This window comes from Armigeres subalbatus, chromosome 3 (assembly GCF_024139115.2).
Source record: "Armigeres subalbatus isolate Guangzhou_Male chromosome 3, GZ_Asu_2, whole genome shotgun sequence".
In the NCBI taxonomy this organism is placed as follows: Eukaryota; Metazoa; Arthropoda; class Insecta; order Diptera; family Culicidae; genus Armigeres; species Armigeres subalbatus.
The window spans coordinates 108,548,976-108,573,229 of record NC_085141.1 but is presented as its reverse complement, the minus strand read 5'-3'; the positions used below and the strand labels follow the sequence as shown (position 1 = coordinate 108,573,229).

At 40.8% G+C, this 24,254-nt stretch overlaps 1 protein-coding gene across 5 annotated transcripts; it reads right to left on the bottom strand.

The window, feature by feature from the left end:
• Positions 1 to 1,421: 1,421 nt before the first annotated feature.
• Positions 1,422 to 19,887, bottom strand: LOC134225396 (transmembrane GTPase Marf). Of its 5 annotated transcripts, none has more exons than XM_062705434.1 (10): positions 19,745 to 19,887; positions 17,789 to 18,537; positions 16,934 to 17,223; positions 16,636 to 16,866; positions 16,466 to 16,573; positions 16,340 to 16,354; positions 4,014 to 4,937; positions 3,808 to 3,954; positions 2,529 to 2,725; positions 1,422 to 2,466 (listed from the first exon to the last, which is right to left on the bottom strand). In XM_062705434.1, the coding sequence occupies exons 2-10, from the start codon at positions 18,048 to 18,050 to the stop codon at positions 2,265 to 2,267; spliced, it is 2,376 nt and encodes a 791-aa protein (XP_062561418.1). In that variant the 5' UTR covers positions 18,051 to 18,537; positions 19,745 to 19,887; the 3' UTR covers positions 1,422 to 2,264. The 5 variants fall into 5 exon arrangements, with proteins under 5 accessions (XP_062561418.1, XP_062561417.1, XP_062561419.1 ...); XM_062705433.1 differs by having other exon boundaries at positions 19,586 to 19,840; XM_062705435.1 differs by having other exon boundaries at positions 17,789 to 18,298; positions 19,586 to 19,840.
• Between the last annotated feature and the right edge of the window lie 4,367 nt (positions 19,888 to 24,254).

Sequence of the window (24,254 nt, the reverse complement as noted above, 5' to 3'; positions counted from 1 at the left end):
AAAGAGCAGATGACTTCTTATTTAAAAGTATGCGTTTGCCCGGAAAAAGGCAAACGAGTAGATAACTACTTCTTCAAAAGTACGCATTTGCCAGGAAAAAGGCAGAAGAGTAAATGACTCCTTCTTTAAAAGTACGCATTTGCCCGGGATGAAGCAAAAGAGTAGATGACTCCTTCTTTAAAAGTATGCATTTGCCCGGAATAAGGCAAAAGAGTAGATGACTCCTTCTTTAAAAGTACGCATTTGCCCGGGATGAAGCAATTACGAAGTATTTAGTCTAAGCTAGGAAATGGTGCATTCTGGGGTATGGTATTCTGGGGATAAGGACATTCTGGGGAATGTCTTTCGGGGGATGGAGGCATTCTGGGAAATGTCGTTCGGGGGATAGAAGCATTCTGGGGAATGTCTTTCTGGGGATTGTGGTATTCTGGGGAATGGTTTTCTAGGGAGTAGTGCATTCAGGGGAATTATTTTCTGGGGAATCACTTTCTGGGCAATGGGTTTCTGGGGTATGACATACAATCATTTAGTTCCATTGTCTCAGTCGTTTCTTTACCTAATTTAGGGTCAATTTTTAAAACCTCTATTTTAAAAATCGATACAGCAACCGTTCGCTAACTGGGCTAAAACACCAGCCCAGTTACCGAACGCCGCTTTTTAACTGGGCTGACGAGGGAATTCGCGATGCATTGTTGTGATCGTGTTTTACATGAAGCTTAAAGAATATACCATTCAGAATCCCCTCGTCACCGAGTCTTTGTTGTTTTTTGACGGATAACTGCTTTTTAACTGGGCTTTGGCCCAGTTAGCGAACGCCCAGTTAAAAAACAGTCCAGTTAAAAGGCGCCCAGTTAGCGAACTGTTGCTGTAGTTCTATGTTCTAGACCAACATTTGAAAAAGATGTAACAGCCAAAGTTTATTCTTTCCAGATCTTTGTCTAGACGAGGAACCGGGGAGAATAAATGTTGGCTGTTACGCCCTTTCCAAGTGTTGGTCTAGAGTTAACTTTAAATATATTGAAGAATCCGTTGAGATAAAAATCATTTTTGCGTCTGCCAATATGTTGGCATTTATCTTCTCCAATACCTTCAAACTTCAGAGATGAACCAGCCTAGGGCTGCAAATCCTTTTTGTTTCTTGTACAACAAAGTTGTACCAAAAGGCTATCATTTCACTAAGAAAACGAACTTTTTATAGAACTCTCGGAGACCCATAGTGTTATATACCAATCGACGTTATATACTCGACTGTTATATACCAATCAAACCAAACCCCAAGGTTTTTGCACATGGACCTTCTTAAAAGATCAGTGATCGAGAATGTAGCGTGATGATATACTGAACTTCGCGTCCGACTCGTGAAACAGCTCGACTTGGTCTGGAAATGATGAGAAAGTAATTATCACAACTAAGTGAGTTGGTTTTCAATTTTTTAATTAGCTTTGATCATTTTTTTACACCAATTCTATAGGTTTTTGAAAATATTTTATTCGTGTTGAATCGTGAAACTAAAATTCTGTTATTAATGCCCAACACAGCTTGATCGAAATTAAAAAAAAAAAACATGTTTATGCTGTGTAGTCTAACAGTTAAAAAAAACCATGGATGCGTTCTATTTCTAACATATGTTTCGCGGCCAGCCTAATCTATGTTTTGTCTATAATCCGATTTCAATTTTTTCTGATAGACTACATTTATTTTTACAACTGCTATTAACTACTTTCAACAAAAAACTGCCTCTTATTTCATCTGTAACGGCGGGAGACAGCAAAGACTTTTTTTTACAGAAAATGGTTCACTCCTCCTAGTACAGTCTTAAGATATATTATACACAGTTAGGTTGAAATATATTATGTTAATTGTTCACTAGCGCATTCTCTTAGTAAGTTTCACTCACTTTTTTCAATAATGTTTGCGTTATTACATATTCGGTTGTAGTGTAGATTCTTGCTTTGGGTGACGATAACTATCTATTTAACCAAACTTGTTGGTACACAGCAACTAAAGAAAATAATGGAACTAAAGCAAGTTACATTTAAAAAATATAAATCTAGCAATGACTTAATGTATCGAATCAGGTAAAATGAGTGACAAAGAAACAATAATAGTTCTAAGTAACAAAACTTTTCGTCACATCAATCTACATTGCAAAATTTGTTTGGTTTTGATACCGGTTCGAGTGACAATAAATTGCTTCTACCGACCTGAAAAATACAACAAATCTACGCTTTTCTTTGACCTTCTGCATACAAGTAGGTCCATTATTAATTCTCTTTGATGTAGTTGCTATCGAAGATTTCCAATTCACGCTGGATAAAGTTAGCCTTATTGCTGAGCACCTTGATTTGCTTTTGGTTGGCCTCGATCACGGCCAGGGAGGTTTCGATGTCCTTCAGTTCGGTGTTCATGTCCGTGCTAGCAGTATCGACCACGCGGCACAATCGGGCGAAAGTGCTGGACAGTTCCCTGTGCGAAAAATGGATAACATTGTGTGAATGGATGAGGCTCGGAAAGCGTTGTGTACTCACTGTTGCACCTGGTGGCTGCAGTTGGCCGAGGTTAGGTCAACTATCAGTTTTAGTTTCCGTGTTGCATGCTGCACGTACTGGTTCTTGAAGTTCTTCTCCTTGGCGGCGTTGGTCCAGGATAGACGCTCGTACAAATATACGCTACCATAGAGGATTCCGGCGCCCACAATCACTCGCCAGCCAATTGTTTTAAGCAGCTGCAAGCGAGAATAATTACGTGATTTCTCTCAGAATATACCTCCAAGCGCTGTCCCAAGTCCCCCACAAATTTGATTATCAAGTGCAAATGGCAGATTTTCCTTCTAAGATTAAAATTATGGTATACTTATTCTGTTATTCTGTACATTGTGGCATATTGTTACTAAAAAAAGCCAAGATGAACATCCGAAGAAAAAGCTTAATGACTTCCAAACACGCATGAGAAAACATGTAGGCAAAGAAAATATGGGTCAATATGCGCCCCCTAAGCAAATCTCTTAATTTAATTCGAAAACATGTTTTTTGAAGTGTTTACCAATAATCTAACATATCAGTAATTATGGTCAATGAAATTTCGTGAAAAACCAACAATATTGCCAGAAAACGTCTAAAATGAACGATGGTGGGCAATATGCGCACCCATAAAATGGTAAGGGATCGTTCAACAATGATGTCACAGGTTTTAGGGGGGAGGGGGTCTAAGATTTTGTGACACTACATATATTAGGTATATAGAAAAGCGTGACAAAGGGGGGAAGGGGGTTCTAGAAATCTTAAAAAGTAGTAGACGTCATATTTGAATCGCCCCTAATTGAAATATTCCAATATTTTTCAAACGCTTCTGCACAAGATTAGTGTGTCAGCCCTATCCTTTAAATTAGTCAATACCTCAGACTGATGTAATAAAAAGAAAATATTTTTTGTAACTAAAGAAAAAGCATTGAGGACATAAACGCCGATTACGTCGATTACGCCGATACTTAATATGTACAGAGTTTTTTTTTGCACTATATTTTTTCGTTTGACGGCAAACAAATGTTTTTAGCTTCAGCCGCTGACGATTTTAGACAATATTTAGGTTATAAACCAAGAAAAAGTTATGGCGCATTTTACTCAACCAATTTTTTACATTTATTTCCCCTAGTCCTTTTCTTTTATCTCTCATTTCTGGCCCAAGTAGTGTGAAACGCAGAGCGTAGAGAAACAGGTACTAATATGTACGAGCGTAATACTGCTCATACTAAGATTGCAGGATCGTTAAAAACTTTGCCCATATCTAAAAACATAGATGAATATTTACCACTCCAGCAACTAGCAGTCCGAGTGTACCCTGCGATCCGATCGAAGCTATTGCCACTTTTGATATCACCGACAACTGTTCTTCTGTGATCAATTCGTTTTCGGGCACAAGACACATTGGTGAAGTAGGAGACATAATTTGCGACACCTAAAATATATTTATTAGTTTTTATTGCATTTTTTTCGAGCAGGAAAATACGTTCTTACATTCATATTGCTACTTTGCCTATTGTGTGTGATGGCTTTTTTGTTATTCGCACGCATTTTTCCATTGAACCTTGCAATGAACGCAGTAACTCCCCAGGAAAAACGGAACTCCAAATCTTCTTGAAAATCGGCACACAGGTTCTGACAGTTCAGCGTGTACAACATTTCGAATGGTTGGTTCCGCGCAACGACGTGGTGCGTGTGGGTTATGACCTTGTCCGTTGGTACAAGTGCCGTCATGCGGTCGGTCATTTCCCGTTGTGCCGTTTCAACGTTCATGGCTAAGGCTGTGCTGAGTCGCGCCCTCAGGTTTGAACCCAGGCCACTTTCTACATGGGCATTGATTTCCTTCTTGTAAACATTCAAAACCAATGCATCTGTGTGGAACGGCAGATTGAATTCATCCACCAGCACATTCAGCCGCCAAATTTCTTCGTTCAGTGCTTTTGCTACCTTCTGTTCGACTTCCTCCACCATGTTGTGAATTTTCATTTTCATCTCACGTGTCACTTGCATCAACTGGGTTTCGGTATTGGCAATCCGGTCGGTTAGCTTTTTCTTTTGCTCAAGCTTTTGATTGCGCAAGACGTTCGCCCTGTCATAAATATTGTCCAACATAGTTCGCATCTCAGTGGAAATGCTCTTACCGCGAGAGCTGTGCTGTTCGAATTTGGTTCGAACAGCGCTCTTGGAGATGCATTCCTCAAACTTCCGTTCAAAGTCCTGGAACTCGAAGAACCGGTTTTGGAAACCCTCGGCCAAGGCACCGGCTATTGCTGGTAGTCCTTCGGCTTCCTTCAGACGGGCCTGCAAGGTTTCACGAGCAGATACGAAAAATACACGTTCTTCAGCCTCCTTGGCGGACGCAACCTTCAACTCCTTAACGAGAAAATCCACGCATCGTTCTTGGTGTTGTGCTTTGACCTAGAAGTAAATTAACAAGATAGAGATTTTGGCTTGTATACGTATATATTCTTTCTTTGTGATTTTTGAAGCTAAGGGGTGCCTCCACAGTGAAACATAACACACTTTAGTTCTAAATTATTGTCTAACATACAAACGTACTTTAAATATCTGTAAACATACTATCTCCGGTATTACAAAGTAAGTTTTTGGGTGTCATACTTTCAAAGTAAGTAAAAAGTAAACATTGTTAAATAATTTCATTCTTTTATTTATGATATTCAGAAAAAAATAAAAAAAACATGCGAAATACTGACTTGACTGACTGGTATTTTCGCTTCAAAATTTTCAAAACATAATTTGTTATGAACAATTTTGATTTGGTTTAGGAAGATACAGATTCAGTACATTCAAAGTTAATTGGCTATATGCCGGGTATTAAGCCACCCGGAGTGGAAATTAATTACTATGTCTGAAACTTGATTAAGCATATGTACAACATCGGGCTGCAAAATGATGGGTTGACAACAAGGAAGGAGCGCCCAACAGAGCTCTGGTCCCCACAAGTCCCTATCTCACGCTTCCACGGTTCGTCCGATGACAAAAGACCGCCAGCTAAGGGTTGTGTAATTAGCTGGTAGTGCAGCCTGGGCACTGTTGTCCTTCTGACATCAGCTAGAGTGAGAAAGTACGCCTCTAGCGTCTGTTCACCAGGAGGTGCGGCTCAAACAGCGTCTACCTGGTACCCAGCGGCTGATTAACGAAATGCTGTATCGCGTCAGCTATACCTAAGGTGGCAGCCCCATCATCGCGATGTAGGTAACACGACCCCGGTAAGGTAGCTTACTGAATCCTCTCAAATACCACGAAAAATGGCGATAGAAGAAAAAGAGAACGTTATTTTTGGCAACCGACCCGGCAACGAAATAAGGACTATGATTGAAAACTCGGTACCTGGAATATCAGGACCCTAAATAAACCTGGACGAGTGAGCCTTCTGGCTCGCGAACTGCAGAAGGTTGGAGTGAACGTGGCCGCTATTCAAGAAGTCCGATGGCCCAGATCCGGAGAACGTGAATTCCGAGCCGTGGACCCCACGACCAACACTGCATTCAAGTATAACATCTATCACAGCGGCGGTGAAAAAGCAGAGCATGGAGTTGGTTTCGGAGTGATGGGCAAGCAGATGAAGCGAGTGATGCGGTGGAAACCCATAACCGAACGAATCTGTGTGTTGAGGATACGGGACAAATTCTTCAATTACAGCCTAATCAACGTTTACGCACCGACAAATGATAAATCCGACGACGTGAAGGACACGCTACCAATGACAACGGCCTTCTTCTTCTTCTTTTTGGCATTACATCCCCACACTGGGACAGAGCAACCTCGCAGCTTAGTGTTCATTAAGCACTCCACAGTTATTAACTGCGAGGTTTCTAAGCCAAGTTACCATTTTTGCATTCGTATATCATGAGGGCTAATACGATGATACTTTTATGCCCAGGGAAGTAGAGACAATTTTCAATCCGAAAATTGCCTAGACCGGAACCGGGAATCGAACCCAGCCGCCCTCAGCATGGTCTTGCTTTGTAGCTGCGCGTCTTATCGCACGGCTAAGGAGGGCCCCGGCCTACGGCTAGTAAATTTTGCCTTTGACGGCAGACGTAGATTGCTTGCGAAGACCTCAACCGACGTGCTGCCGTCATACGCATATTTGTCCCATGTTTGCTGGGATTTCCTATGTACATGGGACTGTTATGCGTATAAAGGCAGCGTGGTGCATGTGTGGTGTGCATGGCTTGTACGGGTGGTGCAGTAGGCGATTAATATCGGTTCGATTGTGGTTCGGTCGAAACGCGAGACAATTGTAGTGCGACGGAAAGTGTGCAACGTATCACAACACAGCAACGACTGTGGAAGTGTCGTATGCCGCGGCAGGCACTCAGCTCGTTCAAGATATCCGGGGCCAGAGTGTATGTAATTAAGAGTGGCTCACTCTTCAAAATTGGCAAATGAATTGATCACACAATGAACTTGGACGGTGGCTATTTTCCATAGTTCCAAAAGCTTCTGCGCGAGCGTGGTGCAGAGGTGAGGACTTAAATCGAGGCTTTATTCTCGTGATGTCGCGGCTTATTCACTAAACGCACATCTCTACAGAAAAAACCTTGTCGATAGCAACTTATGTAGGTGTGCAGCCGTTTACGATGACATCGATCACGTTGTTTGGTTCTACTCGGAAAATGACACCTCCAGAGAGCAATTGTTGGATTCCCTTGTGGCCCGAGTCAAAGTCTAATACCCGTGTTTTTCTCTTTCTCAGTTTTTTTCTCTTGTTCGATTCTTTTCCGTGTACCACAAAGCCCTGGCCATCCGGAAGATGCTTGTTTAAGCAGCTGAAATAACCTAAACCCAAATCCCTACCCCGTCCGTCCTGAATTAAGTAATTTATAACCTTGGGTCACCACCAGTATTATGGTCTAAAAATATCTCGGCCGATTATTATTGTATTAGGAGGGCATTTTGGAGTGCCAATCAAATATCGATCACGTACCTACGTTTAGACTGGTGATATTTAACAAGCACTCTACTCAATTCACTGCTGCCCTGTGATTTTGATGTCATCGTATTCACAGAAACATGGCTCTATTCCGATTTCAGCGTGGGGGAGGTGTCCTAATCGCAGTGAGAGCCCAGCTGAATTCGAAAGCCGTATTTCTTGAAGGCAGCGATGATCTTGAGCAAGTTATTGTGAAAGTTATGCTACCACATGAGTCCATCTGTCTGTGTTGCATCTATATTAGACCGCACAGTCCCGCCGATATTTACGCTAAGCATGGTGAATCCCTTATGCGTCTGCTCGAGTTAGCTGACCCTCGTGATACCATGATAGTCATGGGCGATTACAACCTTCCTAATTTGGCCTGGGAATTCGATGATGAAGTACATGGGTTTCTGCCTCTCAACGCCTCGTCGGAACAAGAACTTGCAGTAGTTGAGTCTTTACTAGCCACACCCAAGTAACCACCAAGCATTAATTAATGCATGTAATCAATCACAAATCAGCATATTAAATGCTAATTGCATTAGATCAGTTTTACCGATGTAAAGATGCATTTATTCATCGCCTGTCAAGCAACGATACACTAGTTCAGCGTTACGAATGCAGCGATGCATTACTTATGTTTTATTTCAACATGTCAAAGTAGTGAAGCATTATTTCGGTCGTAAAAGGGCCTTTTTCCACTTTAAGTCAACTTTAATGACTGTATTATTTGCAAGCATATATAGCTCCATGGTTACTTGGGCAGGATTGCAACAAATCAATGATTTGGTTAATGCGAATCCCAACTAACATTTAATGTCAATGTAAATGTTATTTCAACTCGTCTATACGGCTTCAAGCTGAATATGTGTGCTATACATATGATCAATAACTTCTATTCAATGCTTTTACCAGCAAATCTGGCGAATCTATTCAGCTGTTTTTGACGTGCCTGCACAACTACTTTACAGCATGTTACACAATTTTTTCTCAATCCTTATTAAACCATTTAGTAATATAATTCGCTTCAATGGCGCTTATTCAGATTTTTTAAATCTGTTAAATAAGTTTTATACAGCCACTGAATTCATTTTGATTAAATATTATTTGAGAGGAGAGTAAATTTTGGAGTTTATTTAATGTTTTTTTTTTGTGAAAACTCAAATATCAATTTTGTTGTTACCTAGATTCGAACTCCTGATCTCCTGATTCAATGGCCGCTGCTCTGTCATCACCGTCACTTTGACATATGTAAATAACAAAGAAAATTATGGATGTGCTTCTTCGCATACCCTATAGGTTGTTTTACTAACGCAATTTTCAGATTCATGCTGTATAAACGTTAGAAAGAGGCCTACATGCTGCTTTCAGTACATAAGCTATAAAATTATGCTTTCAGCATTATTTCAACCATTATTCAAACATCTGTCAGCATGTTCTGTGGGCTAACTTTTATGCATAATCAATCGCTGAAATTGTTTTTAGGCAACATTTTCTCGATCTGTATAGATGCTACTCTGCTGCTAATCGTTTAACAGTAGCCGTCAACAGCAATATCGCTTCTAAATGGCTTGTTTTATTACACTATCTGCTAGCATTAATGACAGCGCTTTGTCAGTTGCTATAAGAGCAGGTGAATACCTTTGTAGCTGCATTACAGAAATCAATAGCTCATACACAGCTCCGGCAACAAAAATCAAATGTAAACATTGCGGTTTTGACGTTCCATACTGATAAGCTATTAAAAGAAGCAGTATAAGGTTTACTTAAACGTTGTGTAATCTTCAAAGATATCAAAGTTGCCTAAAAGCTTCGTTAGTTCATTTATAGCGCCATTACGCTCTATTGTTAGTGCTATAACAACAGCGAAAACATTTTCATTGTGAATGCTACTCACCGTAATATAGGAAGTTGCTAACAATGAGCTCTTAACCGATAAGCTTTGTTGCTAATTCAGACAGAGCTGTTTTATGACTATATGAAAGCTGCATAAACGATAAAAGATGAAATATATTCGGCACAAACTGACTAGCTGATAGATATTTGGGTAATAGTCGAGTTGAAGTTTAAGGGATTATTTGCGAAGGCTTTTCTTTTATTCAGCATTGGCTGCTTTTATTCAAATATAATACAGCCAAAGGCTAGAAGTTGAAGCTTTTAGCACCAAAATTGTTAGTTGGGATGGTAGGCTTCTTGATTTAGTTTTCGTCAGTGATTCTGATCGAATTGAACTGTTTGAATCACCTGCTGCCATTTTGAAAGTCGATCCTTACCACAAGCCATTTGTTTTGACGCTCGACTTGCAACTCCCGCAGTCGAATTCAGCTGCACGGAACGAATATAACTTCGCACGATGTGACTGTGATGTAATCAACGCTAGATTAACTGCATTGGACTGGACGTGTTTATCAAACCTCGAAACGGTGGATGATGCTGTGACTGTTTTTTATGACAATGTTTACCAAGTAATTCGTGACAATGTCCCGCTGAAAACCCGAAGAATGTTTACATAATGCCAATAACCATGGTGGAACCCGCTGCTGCGCAAACTACGGAACCGTCTACGCAAGGCCCGTAAACGTTATTTTCGTTCCAGGACAACTGAGAATAAGTATGCTGTTCAACTTGCGGAAGCTGAGTATAACAGCGTGCATGTAGTTCGTTTCCGTGAGTACATTGAACAAATGCAACGGAACCTAAAAAAGAACCCTTCATCGTTCTGGTCTTTTGTGAATACTCGCAAAAGGTCAGCTGGCATTCCGAATAACGTCTTCTATGGTAATCATGGTTCTTCCGCCGACAACACTTCTGCAAATCTCTTTGCTGAGTTCTTTCACAGTGTGTTTGAGTCAGATTACCATTCACCGCCACAACAATATTTAGATAAGTTACGAAGCTTCAATATCCATCTACCGCAGCTAAACCTCAGTTTTGACACGGTTTTCAACGCTCTTAATGCAGTTGACGTTTCGAAGGGACCTGATCCAGATCAGATTCCACCGTCGTTCATAAAAAAAATCATAAGGGTTGTGTACAAGACACGACCGCCCGACGTAAACTACGTAAAACCGTTTGGTGAAATGAAGAACCTAGCAAGACCCATAGAGTAGAGTGGGGCAAGAGTACGCACTTAGCTGTCCCAGCCCTGACAATTTTCAACCGATCACTCGCGGATGGCGTGTTCCCTGATGCCTGGAAGCGCGCATCAATTACACCGATCTTCAAATCCGGCAACATACATAGCGTGGAAAATTATCGACCCATTTCGATCCTGAACTGTTTGGCCAAAGTACTCGAAAGACTGTTGCATGACAAGCTTTATCCAGCAGTTAAATCCGTTATATCAGAATTCCAGCATGGATTCATGCAAAAACGTTCGACGATCTCTAATTTGATGAGCTTCAGCAATAGTGTTATTGGATGCATCGAGAAGCGGCAACAAGTAGATGCTGTGTATATTGACTTTTCGAAAGCATTTGATAAAGTTCCGCATGATCTTGCTATTTTGAAACTGAACCGTCTTGGTCTACCGTCGTGGATCGTCAACTGGATTCATTCGTACTTGACTTCAAGAAAAGCCTTCGTCAAGGTTCGTGACGCCACTTCCACAAGGGAGTCTCCTAGGACCTTTAATTTTTGCGCTATTTATCAACGACGTTTGCGATCAGCTACACTCGTGCAAGCTGCTTTTTGCGGATGACCTGAAAATTCACCGAGTCGTGAAGTCAGCTTTAGATTGCTGTGCACTTCAAGCCGACATTGTGCGCTTATCATCGTGGTGTCAGATAAACGGAATGCAAGCGAACGCCACCAAATGCAGAATCATTACTTTTTCCCGTGTTCACTCACCAATCAGATTTGACTATTCGATGGACCAGTTACCGCCTATGAGAGTTAACTCCTTAAAGGATCTTAGGCTTACATTGGACAGTAAGCTTCGGTTCACGTTCAACGAGCACATTGTAACAAATGAGCACATTGTAACAGTGTTGTGAAACGACCTCTGTCGGGAACTGAATGGACATCGGTCGGCCGGCTAAGCAACAATGAACGCCACAAAATTGATTACGTGTACAAGCATGTTTTATTTTCGAATCGCAACATACCTGGGTACTATTTTGCTCCCTACTCTCATATTCTTCATCATCTGCATGCATTCTTCTTTTTTCTTTCCGCTGCTACTCTTCTAATTCTTCTTCGTGGCCTTCGGCCCATGCACAGGGTACTCACGTCCAGCGTACGCTGACCAGAAGATAGCCATCGGTTTCCAGCTGCGCTCGAGCCTACCTGCCTCGAGACGATATTCGAGCGATGCAATCAGCACCCTTGGATGTTGTGTCGACAGCCGTACCCGTTACTCGTCTGATCCACTGTCAGCAGCCCCCAGCGGGTATCAATGCACGCACCTCTTGTAGTCTGCGAAGCACTCCCTTGGGACAGTCCCGATGTTGTCGTCCCAGTCGCGTATCGGGATCGTGGTAGGGATACCGCTCCCCTCGATTGCACCGGGATCTGGAAATCAAAATCAAGTAGAAAAAAAAGCCTTCTTTCCGAAGGCTTTTCTTCTCGGTGCTACCTGTGGTGTAGTGCCAAAGCTGCCTGTTGGTGTGGTGCCAGACGTGAGCTGATCAACCTATCAACGTTTTACGGAATCACGCTAGCGACTAGTGAACCACCGGAGAATCGTCCGTACACCTCTGAACGCTCAACCTCTATGTTGTGGCGAGACAACGCGTGTGGTCACGGAATGATTAGCGAGCAATCTTCGGCGCAGAACCAAGTGGATGAGCGTGCTGGCCGCTGCGGTTCCAAATTCTCGCCAATGAAAGCTCTCCCGGAATCCGTGTTTCGGCGTTCAAGCAAATGTTTGCACGTGTCGTCCCGTTATCCGCACGACGATAAATTTCCCTGCGCCGTTTCTCGTGCAGGTGAAATCTTCAACTGTTTTCCACTGCGAAATTCCAGGTGATTTCCACTTCGGTCACTTCGGAGTGTGGCTAGACCGAACAACTTTTGCCTGTCGACTCACTGTTTGCGGATAAGGTGTGTGTGTTCACCGGATGCAATGTTTCCACTTTTCGCTGAGCTTCCGATGACAGCTGTTTTTCGCTATGTTGTTTTCGATGTGCCCATGCGGTGTTTTTGTTTTGTTTTTTACTTGTTGTACACCAGGTATCTGGCAACCCCAATCCTACCCACTACGTTTGACAATCGCCAACATCTTTGAGTTTCCCATTGTTCTATTGAAATTGGGTTTCCCACTGACAATTCTATTTTGTAAACAAACCACTATTCCGAAGTGATTGTTTCCAAATAGACGTAATTATTTTTCATCATTTTTCAAGAACTTGGGCGAAAGTATGAATGCGAGGTGCTATTTCAACAAGAATATTGATGCCTTTAATAAATTTTCATATTTCAATCGGCACCAAGCGCTCTTCTTCTTCTTCTAATTGGCATTACATCCCCTCACTGGGACAGAGCCGCCTCGCAGCTTAGTGTTCATTAAGCACTTCCACAGTTATTAACTGCGAGGTTTCTAAGCCAAGTTACCATTTTTGCATACGTATATCATGAGGCTAACACGATGATACTTTTATGCCCAGGGAAGTCGAGATAATTTCCAATTCGAAAATTGCCTAGACCGGCACCGGGAATCGAACCCAGTCACCCTCAGCATGGTCTTGCTTTGTAGCCGCGCGTCTTACCGCACGGCCAAGGAGGGCCCCAAGCGCTCTACTTCGCCAAAATATCACGATATTCAAAATACATTTTCAATGGCAGGTTTCAAAGATTATGATTACGCCTTCGTATTAAATTATTCGATGATTTGGATGCTGGCATCAAAAACATGGCCGCTTCGCAGACCCCTGTTGTACACGCTCAAAATTCTTTTTGGGTTTTAGATGATAAGCTTGTACACGTTACTATTCATATGAATTACTGACAAAATTTACTAACGTAACACAACCATACCACAGGCGCAAAGTTTTTTGTGAGCGCTGACAGGCAGCTCACAAAAAACTCTTAGACTCACTTCATCAAGAAGTCGCAGAGAGACAGAGCAGATCAAACGTCTTCGACTTAAGCAGACCTTAAGTCTTAGACAACTACAACATACTAACATACGCAAGCATCTTTGCTTGCCAGATCCAAAAGCTCAAACCTAATCAAAATAAACATAACGGCAGCGAGTCCTGCCAGAGGTGATCTGAACGCTCACTAATGAGCAAAAGTCTCTGCGCTTTTCTTGTCCCATCATCTGTGCTATGCCGGTCCTGTGGCAAAGCACTCAAAACTGATCTACACTAGTTTTAGAAGCTACAATAAAACTAGAGATCTTACATGTAACGAAAATGTACACTAAAGTTGGCTAATAAGAAGAACGAGATCAGTGGATGAATGCTACGTTTGAGAAAAGGAAACATTTCCGAATCCTAAATCACTACGAGCCCAATAGGAGGTTTTACCGCGCCCCCCGGTCGCGTTGCTTCGGTACAGTTTTTCGTAATGACCCCCATGTAGCAGACTACCACTGTGTTCGAGACCCACGCCTGTATCAGTCAATGTCGCTCAGACGGATTTGCACCTTTACCGCTAACATGCCTTCTCGGAAGATTGTTGTTGTGTAGGCAATGCTGCTTGTACGCCGGCTCCAGTCGGCTGAACGCTGATCGATGTTTTTTCGGATGATGTGGTAGTGACCGTGTTTGCAGCTGTATCTGATGTGGTGGTCGACTTGATGGCAAGGACGGCGAGGTTTCGTTTCTTGTCGTTGGTCCTCTAACCTTTTCCGTAGAACGTGTTTTAGTGGCGGTTTCGCTCTTCGTTGACAGCTCCTTGCTTCTGCTGCTGCTTGCATAACTTGCTTGATTGTCAATGGCATTTGAAGCCTCCTTACTAGCTTTCAGGGTCCCAACCTTCCGCGCCGCCTGTCGGCTGTAGCGACTCTGCTTTTTAGGTCGCGCCGACGCTGTTTTTGGTACTTGGGGCCTCCCTATTAACTTTCAGGGTTCCAATCTCCCGCGCCTGCTTTAGGCTTCCTACGAAGCCTTCAATTCTCCCAGTACTGCCAGCTGATATCCCGTTGCGCCTGATAGTGGCCGTAAGCATCAATTCCGCGCTGAACCGATTTTTGGTCGTCAACTCCGGGTCTCCACTCCTCCTATCCAAGACACTAACTGGTGCACTGCAGAGATCCCTAAGTCCTGTTTCCAGAATCGAAGGGTACGATTTCTCCCGTATCGTGAACGGCAAACGGTCCATACCCTTGCGCGATGGGAATGGGCTGTGGACCGCAATTTGCTTTGTTCCTAAATGGCATCTGGAGCCTCTTACTCCAAACTTCAGAGTTCCAGTCTCCCTTGCCTGTGGTAGGCCGATTAGCCTTGGTGTTGTTTGATGTAATGACCGCATAGCGTATGTTGTTTTCCGATGAAGGTTGTGGTTGGCAGCGATTGCTGCGTACATAGCCAGTGTAACAAATTTATGTTATACAAACATAAAGATACTCACTCTACATGTAACAAATAACAAATTAAAATAATGCACGTTCTCTCCTGGTGCCCTGAGAGAGACGGCTAGGTGGTGCCCACACTACGGGAAATGACGAGGTTTCATATGAGATTTTGGTCCATCAGCCAAATCCCGCATGTATATTTTTATTGCGTATTGCGCTTTTTGTCTACAGCAATTGGTTTGCTGTATTCATAGCTGAGCCTTTGTACAGGATTCTTATCCTATTTGGGCACCTCGAATCAATCAATGCCATTTGGCATCAACGATTCGATGTCTGTGTCTGGAACAAACTTGGGACAAATCACAACTAAATATTTTATTGCCTACTTTCAGGCTTTCCTCTTCAGTCCAGACACAGAAACAACAAATAAAACATACACAAAATAGCACAAATGAGACAGACTCGATCGAATATTTACAACTATTCGAACAACATAAAACCAACCGTAACAACATCTCAAAGACAATCTCCAAAGCCAACACTATGCTTGGCTTCCTGCGCCGCAACTCTGCACAATTCGATGATGTTTATGCTTTGAAAACACTATACTGCTCATTGGTCCGTAGCATTCTTAAGTACGGAGTTCAAATATGAGCTCCTTACTATGCGATTCATGCTTCACGCATAGAAAGCATCCAGAAACGTTTCGTCAGATTCGCATTACGACAGCTGCCATGGACCAATCCAGATAACCTGCCACCGCATGAGCACAGATGCGGGCCCATTGGCTTGCAAACACTCTCCAAACGCCGAACGTATTTACAACGACTTTTTATTTTTGACATGATCCGTGATAACATTGACTGCAGTAGCGTGCTCCGGGAAATCAACTTCCACGCACCTAGCCGCCGATTACGCAATACCCAATTGCTTTGGACCCCGGCGCACCGCACTGCTTACGGCTACAACAAACCACTTGACAGATGTTGTAGATTGTTTAACGATGTATTTGATATGTTTGATTATAATGTTAGTAAGCTTGTCTTCAAAAATAGGATTAAGATACTGTAGTCTGTGTGGTTTTGAACCAAAGATGAAATAAATAAATAAAATAAAATAAAACCGATAGCTACTTGATATAGGGGATCTTGACATGAGATGTCTTATGCATTATTTGCAGTGAAAATAAGATATAGTGATATAGCCCGTAGTCTGGAAGGCACATTAATACTGTAAGATTGGAAATAGCACAGTTCTGTTATATTCCCATTTTTATACGAAAACTGCAAATACCGGAGAAAGCATCTTTCCACACTGAAGATTAACAACACACGAAAAAGGTAGAAGCAGTCATTGTCAGATAGGGCAGACATTGGCAGCGGAAGCGAAAGTTATTGATCAAACTTGCTTCTTTACCTTATCCAGGTCCCTCTGGTAAATGATAAAATGAGGTTACGATTAGGAAGAGAAAGAAACAAATCGAAAAAAGATGATATGGCAATCATTTCACTGGGTGGGTAGCTGTTCTTAGATCTCACTTACCGATTCTTGAAACTCCGGCTCCGAAGCAGACGCGTCCCATCGGTTATTCAGCACAAAAATGTTTGGTTTTGACAGCCGAGTTGATACTTCGTGGAAGAAGTGTTTTTCCTAATGAAAGAGTATAGTTTAAGTGTAATAATATTCTAATTTATAAGTTTTAATGCACGTACCGCCAAGGTCATAGTTGATTCTGCGTTCAGCACCAGTACAAAAACGTCGGCATTCAAGCAAAAGTTATCGATCCAATCGTTCAGATTTGGTGAAACATCAACACCGGGAGAATCGACAAACACCACGTCATCTCGGAGGAGGTTGCATCGCTTTCGAGGCCAGAATATCCTAATCATTGAGCTCTCCGAAAGTTTTTCCTGGCATAATGCGTTGGCGAGTTGTTTGATCGACTAAAAATCAGTAATTGAAAACGAATTCGGACCATATTATCAAACAGATGTTGTAGCCATAACATACCGTAACGTTCAGCTTCTCATCGCAACCTTCCTTGACCAGATAAGCCTCATCGCCATCAATGCCCTCAACTTGGCAGAAACAGTGGGTTGTATGACCGATGCCACTCGGTAGAATTTTGTCCCGCAACATAGCGTTGATCACTGAGCTTTTGCCATTGGAGGTGCGCCCAAAGAACGCAACCTTCATGTGATCGCGAGCGAGGACTTCTCGAATGCCGGACACCTTGAACACATAACTCTTGAACTGTTCCGATTCGGCCTTATCGACAATTTCCACCATCGTCGGGAGTGCTAAAAAAACAAAAATTAAAATATTTATGTTGCTATTGGTAGCTTAAAATGGAGTCACAGCTTCAAGTTTCTGCTTTTTCTTATGTTTCGAGAGGGTATTATTCATCTCACAAAATTAAACTGGCAGACTGACATTTAATTTTGGATGATATGTGCAGAATATAACTGTCCCTTGTTACTTTTGATAAAAAAAAACTCAATTTGTCCCATTAATTTTAGAATTGATTGAATCTGAAAATTTTTCCAACATTTTTTGAATGCAACAAACGACAACTTCATTTTTTCAATGGGACAAATTGATTCAACTTCACTCGACGATTGACTTCAATCAAAAGTAAAGCAGCTTCTCAGTGGTATTTTATCACCCGCTTTTTCATCCGCTAGTCCTTGCCTATGCCACTTTGCACTAAATGCCTTGACTTATGACAATAGAAGACCAACACTCGATATCATACTTAAATTATTATTGCGTTTTATTCTGCGATTCAGCCTTATATACAATCATAATAACTATTCGGCTAAAAAACAGAAGCTATTCTCCCGGCCAATAATTTGAAGTACTCACCTTCAATGAATCCGGTTGTTTCCGCCACATAGTCTTCGATTTCGCCAAAAATGTCGTTGATCTTCTTCTTGGCTCGGACGAAAATCTGCAGCGGCGAGACATCGTTGTGTCCGGCACCACCCCCAATGGCCGCCGAGTGCAAACCCCGCGGCGACGACGTGTTCGCATCGATCAGCGCGGCCGTGTCGTAGCCCGACGACGAAGCCGGCCCATTCGTGGAGCCCGTCACCATCGAAAGGGTACGGTTCAGATAGGCGGCCATTCGCAAATGTTTTCAATTTTCACGGATATTTGTATTCGATTGCAGTTTTTGGTTTGTTTGTTTCACCGTTCGAACAAGAAGTTTTTGAAATGTGCGAAACAACGCGACACAATTCGACCGATTTCAAAATATTCAAGTTGCCAAGTTTGTTAAATTTGATCGGCGATGATGACGAGAGGCATAATAGTAGCAAAAAGAAGCTGATTAGAAATAAACTCGTTTGTTTCGGCTTGGTTTCGAATATTTTCCTACAACAACGTACACATATCAGAGAAAAAGAAAAGAAATTGTTGGCTCAAAAACGTTTCTGCTGATTGGGTGCGTCGGATAAATAAAAAACCTATGGTGGGGAAATAAGCTTTTTCTACTAATAATGTTTCAGATCACTAGAAACCAATAGTCAAAATCAGCAGGTGCTAGTAATGCTTCTTCAGTTGAATTATGCCACTTGATCCGATAACTATATTTTGATAACTTAAAGAAACAACTGAAAATAAACAAAAGAGTTATAAAACAAACATTAATCAACCAACATATAGCTATTGTAAAATCATATAAGGAAAACTGTGTGTATGTGCGTTTGAATGATTTGGGTAAGGAAGCATAAAGTTCCAGCATAAAATCAACGATTTGATGTGAACTATTCTGTCTGCATATTTACTGGAAATAAACTACTGGCCTTCCTTAGCCGTGCGGTAAGATGCGCGGCCACAAAGCAAGACCATGCTGAAGGTGGCTGGGTTTGATTCGTCTAAAAAAATTTCATGCTGGAAATTTTCTCGACTTCCCCACACATAAATGTATTATCTTGGCTCAGAAACCCCGTAGGTCATTACCGTAAAAGTGCTGAATGAAAGCAGCGAGAGGGCAATGTCCCAATGAAGGATGTAATCCTAATGTGCAGAAGAAATTATTGTAGATTATTATTTATCTGTTTGAGTTCGAGTCTCCAGTAGTCTTGCAAGCAAAAGCGTAGGATTGCCATTCCGGAGCTCGCCATATCCGATTCTCGGTCCGGTCTAGGATATTTTCGGGTTGGAAACTTTCTCGACATCCTGGGCATAGTGTATCAATTGTACTTGCCACACAACATACAATTATTCATGCAATGGCGGGCATAGAAAAGCTTTCAATTAATAACTGAGGAAATTCTAAATGAACACTAGAAGTTGAAAAGCAGGCCAAGTATTAGTTGGAATGTAGAGCCATTGAAGAATAAGAGTTAAACGTTATTCAAAAACAATAAAATCGACATTATTTTGGTGAAGTTTCGTCGTAGCCTTTACGCTCTCTCGAGAATTTAGGATGCATGTTGGAACAATGAAGCAGCTCTATTAGCTCTGTGAAAATGATTTTTTTAGTTCACACCAAATTCCTTTACCCTGATTTACCAAAAAGGAAAGCGTAAATTATTTTTCGATTCCAAAGATGCTAACAAGCTAGAGGATCTATGTTTGGAAGCTAGGTAGATATTTTTGATGGTAACACAAGCGAGCCAGAAGCAGAGGATTTCCCGGTTCCCAATCAACACAAACCTGCTTCGATTCGGACATAATCGACGGAAGAAATAGCGTAGGTGCAAATTGGTCTTTGTTTAAGTTTCCCCGTGGACTACTTCATTTCGATATATGCACTCAAATGTACGGCAACACCACTAGAACACTTGGTTTACTAAATGGAGTAGAATTTCTTACTTTTTCAAACGCAAATCAAAATCTAAATTGATGCGAAATTTCCACGACGATGCACTTTTTCTCTGACAACATGCGTGATGTAACTTTTCTTCTCACTGACAATCAATGAGCAGTGATGAGTTTGACGAAACGATGACGAATCACCGCCCTCACGGGATAAATGAGAAGTTGATGACAACTTCGAAGCTGATGACGAAAATAGGGATCCTATATAAGCCATTTTATGAGACAGATTCGAACAGCTGATCGAAATTTTGAGTGGACGGCTCGGTCTTTGTTTTGATAAAAGATATTTTAGTTATAGATAAAGATTGTCGCTGTCGTCGCTGTCCGGAACATCTTTTGCTGGCGAGGATAGGCGAGCTAAATGTCAAAGAAGGAAAATCCATACGATTCGACAGATATGTTCATGTACCACACATGTTTCGGACAGCACAACAAAGGGAACCGAAGCGACAATCTTTATCTAGTAACTAAGGCTGTGAACCATTCCACCGATTCGTTTAACTTTTAGTTAAAATTTGACACTACGATGGTTATTTTCCCATCGTTGTTAAAATTTTACTCCGAAGCCGACCCATTTGAGTTCTGACAGATTGATAGTTATTCGGAACGAAATGGATTTGGCGCCAATTTTCTCGCGAACAAAGTTTAACTATCGAACTGTCAAATCTAACCATGCTCCGGAGCAGGGTTATTTTTAACCACGGCCAAATAACCATCGAACTGTCAAATTTTAACTAAAAGTTAAACGAATCGGTGGAATGGTTCACAGCCTAAAATATCTTTTGTTTTGATAAATTTGAATGTAAACCATCATCATTTCGTCATCATCATCATCATTTCATTTCATTTTCGCAAATGTTCCTTGTAAAATGTAAATATTAGTATTTGGTCTCCTGTCATTTGAGCTTTCTATAAAATGGCTATAAAACTCCTTACACTGCTAAAAAAGTTTACACACAAAAGACTTGAAAGTATGCACTTTTGACTATCACGGATAACTTCGTAAACTCATTTATGAGTAAAAATATAACCATTTTTGGATCTTCTATTGAGCTGTCAGAAAATGGGGAAATTTTGACAACTTGAAATGGGGGAAAAAATACCCATTTTGAGAAAGTTGACCAACTTCAAAAACGTTTAATTTGAAACCCATAAATGGGTGAAAAAAGTGTTGTGAGATTTTGTTTGGAAATTTAGTTGCCCAGTTGCGTGCTCCGGCGTTGCTGAAATTTATTGCATTATTGTAATCTGTTTTACGCGGGAATAATAGAAAAACTTAAACGTAAGTATCTGAAATCAATTCAAATTGAATGAAAATAACTTACAGTTAACTTCAATATTAAATAGGATCGGAACCACCGATGGAAGCGCCTCTTCAACAAGACCACGATGAGGGTTTATTTGGATTGTAAAAATATCATTATTCAAGGACTTGTTAAATGTAATGTTGAATGCGTTAAAATGTATTTCAAAAAATAAATAAACGAGCATGAGAATTTTATTTGTTGTACTCTTCTTTAAAGCTGCAATAAATCTCATTTTTATTATTTCCCAATCCAGCTCCATTCTCAAAAATGAGAGTTTTTTACCCATTTTCAACAAAAATCAATTTTTAAGAATGGGTAAAAATGCCACATTTTTTGACACATATTGCGTTTACTCATTTATGAGTAAAATATAGTTTACTCATTTAATGAGTAGATCCACTTATTCTTCAAAGTGATTGTAAATTTACCAAGGGGTGTCTCACACAGAATAAATTGAATTTATTTGCTGGAAATGAACCAAGCAACCGAAGTGACTTTATTTCGATGTAAATCGAATTTATTCCTAGACCTATAGCTGATTTTAGCAACGCGACGAATATACCAAAATATACCACCTGTCAAATCGAACAGTGACAGTGATTGCCGAAGTACCGTATAGAATGAGGAAACGCCTGCAATTGCTATACTTTTTGAAGCTGGAACCGAGAGAAGGCATAGAGCTATCCAAGCAAGGTCATGTTTTTCGTAACGAAATACGTGGATTTTGGCTCTCAACCGTAAAATGGACAGTACCAACCGAGGTACCAACGCTTCCAAATATCTTGGTTTGCTTCCTGCAATTAGTTGTATGGAACTGATTCATGATTTTCTTTAGTATCTTTTTTAAAGCTGATTCTACAAGAAAATTCCTGGAAGCCTACATCTTTTCATATCGGAGTGGTCGTTACTCAATGGAATGATAGAGAGTTGAGAAATCATTTTATTTGGGCTGAAATTGTCTCAATGCCATCTCTCCCCGTGAACTATGAGAAATGTTTGAGTCAATTGTATTATCAACTGACATCCAGAGTCCCAAATTGATGCTTTAAGCTCGGCTTTAAGTGAGTGTTTAAGCGCCAGTGGGTGCTGTAGTCATCTTGAGCAACTTTGTCTCTGAATCCTACATTACTCTCAGACCAAACTGAACTGCTGTCGAAATACCCACGATCGTGGTAATCCGAAAATAAAAAATATATCTTTGTGCAGCGATTTAAAATATGGAAGATAACACCCAAATGTTTCCACAATGGAACAATGTAAGAACATATTTATTCGGAATTTAGAAATTGTATACATATGATTGAGAATCTGATGAAAAAAAATATCATATTTACAGCCGCCGGCAGCTTAACATGTATGCAATATTACACTCAACTAAACTATCTAAGGAACATCATAAGCCTCTTCTTATGAAGCGCGGAAAATTTACCGAATTTCATTTTCATTGAGCCTCTTATGATAATTACTGGCCTGTTAAGAAATTCATTTTTATATCTTATGAAGTTCATCAAGGTTATTTATAGAAAAATTAAAACATAATAATTGTCTTATGATTTTCATCACTACTCTTGATGTGAAAAACTCATAAGACAAATCTTATGAAATGGAAAGTCAACATGGTGGAATATGTTGGACGCAGTTCTCACCGCAGATTTATTTCTACAAGTCGATCACAAACGTATAAGTAAATGTTTTCTATTGTTAATGGTTTCTCTCTGCTATTATATAAAAAAATCATATAATTTATGTTTTACAGAACCTTGAACAATGCAGGAGGACACCACCAGGACAGATGCTTTCAACTTCATCTATGCAATTGGATCAGTGACTTGGTGCGGAGACAAATTGAGGGGTAGAAATCGTTGATCGAAATGGTTCGCGGTGGCGACGCTCGTCAACCGAAGAAAATCGACCGTCAGATTGTGCAGGATACTATGTGGCGCCAATGGAAGCTGGATCGTAACTATATACCAGCAAACATTTCCCACCAGCAGGAGAGGACCGACCGATTAAGCATGCGACTTTCGAGTCTCCCAAATCGAATACATAATCCCAAAGTTATTGATACGAGTAAATGTTTGAGATAAAAATAGTATAGTACATATAACTTTAGGCTAGTTACGGCTACTTAGAAATCTCACAATATAAAAGAACACACGAGAAAAATACAATATTATATTGTATACAATAATTTGTATTATTTTAAATTTTCTTCTTTTTGCCTTTCTCGTACAACAAAGTTGTACCGAAAAGGCTATCATTTCACTCCGAAAACGACCTTTTTATCGAGGACTCGTAGACCCTAGTGTTATATACCAATCGACTCAGCTCGACGAACTGAGCAAATGTCTGTCTGTCCGTGTGTGTGTCCGTGTGTGTGTGTGTGCGTATGTGTGTGCACACTAAAACATTAGCCAAATTTTCTAGTACTAAACCTTAATCGATTTTACCGCAGCAAGTTGCATTCGATGGAGAATGTTTTCTTTTTGTTCACTATTGAATTTCAAAACGGTTGAACTTCGCAAAAAATAGTAAATATTCAAATAGTTATCACATATGATTATTTCGGTATGAAATGCTCTCGGATGACAAGGTTATGTTCTCCCAAGACACAATTCGAAACTGACAGCATTCAGTTTTATAACAAGTTCAGTCTCAGCATCATGATGTCACATGAAAAGGCCTTTTCCATCGTACACCGGAACACTGTTAGATGACTTTACCCATTAATGGGTACTATGTTATTGTTGATATTCCCACCGTGAAAAATTCACCCATTTTCTTTAAAAAGCGCCACTACTCATTAAAATGGGTAGTGGCACTTTTTCAAGAAAATGGGTGAATTTTTCACGGTGGGAATAATATCAACAATAACATAGTACCCATTAATGGGTTAAGTCATCTAACCGTGAAGAAAATGTAGCTACACAGAAAAACATAAACCCATAGACTAACGCAAAATGAACTCCCCCAAGAAATTATGACGTTTGAGCGGGTCGCATAATGAACGCAAAATGAACTTTTGTTCGAGAAGACGACCCGCTCAAATGTCAAAATCCATCGGGTGAGTGAATTCGATGAACCCCTGCATAAGTCTATAATGGGATAAAAAAATACCCATTTTAAGGTTTTATGCACGGTAAAATTGGAATACTAATTTTCGGAGTACTTTTAAATCAATATAAATAATATTGGGG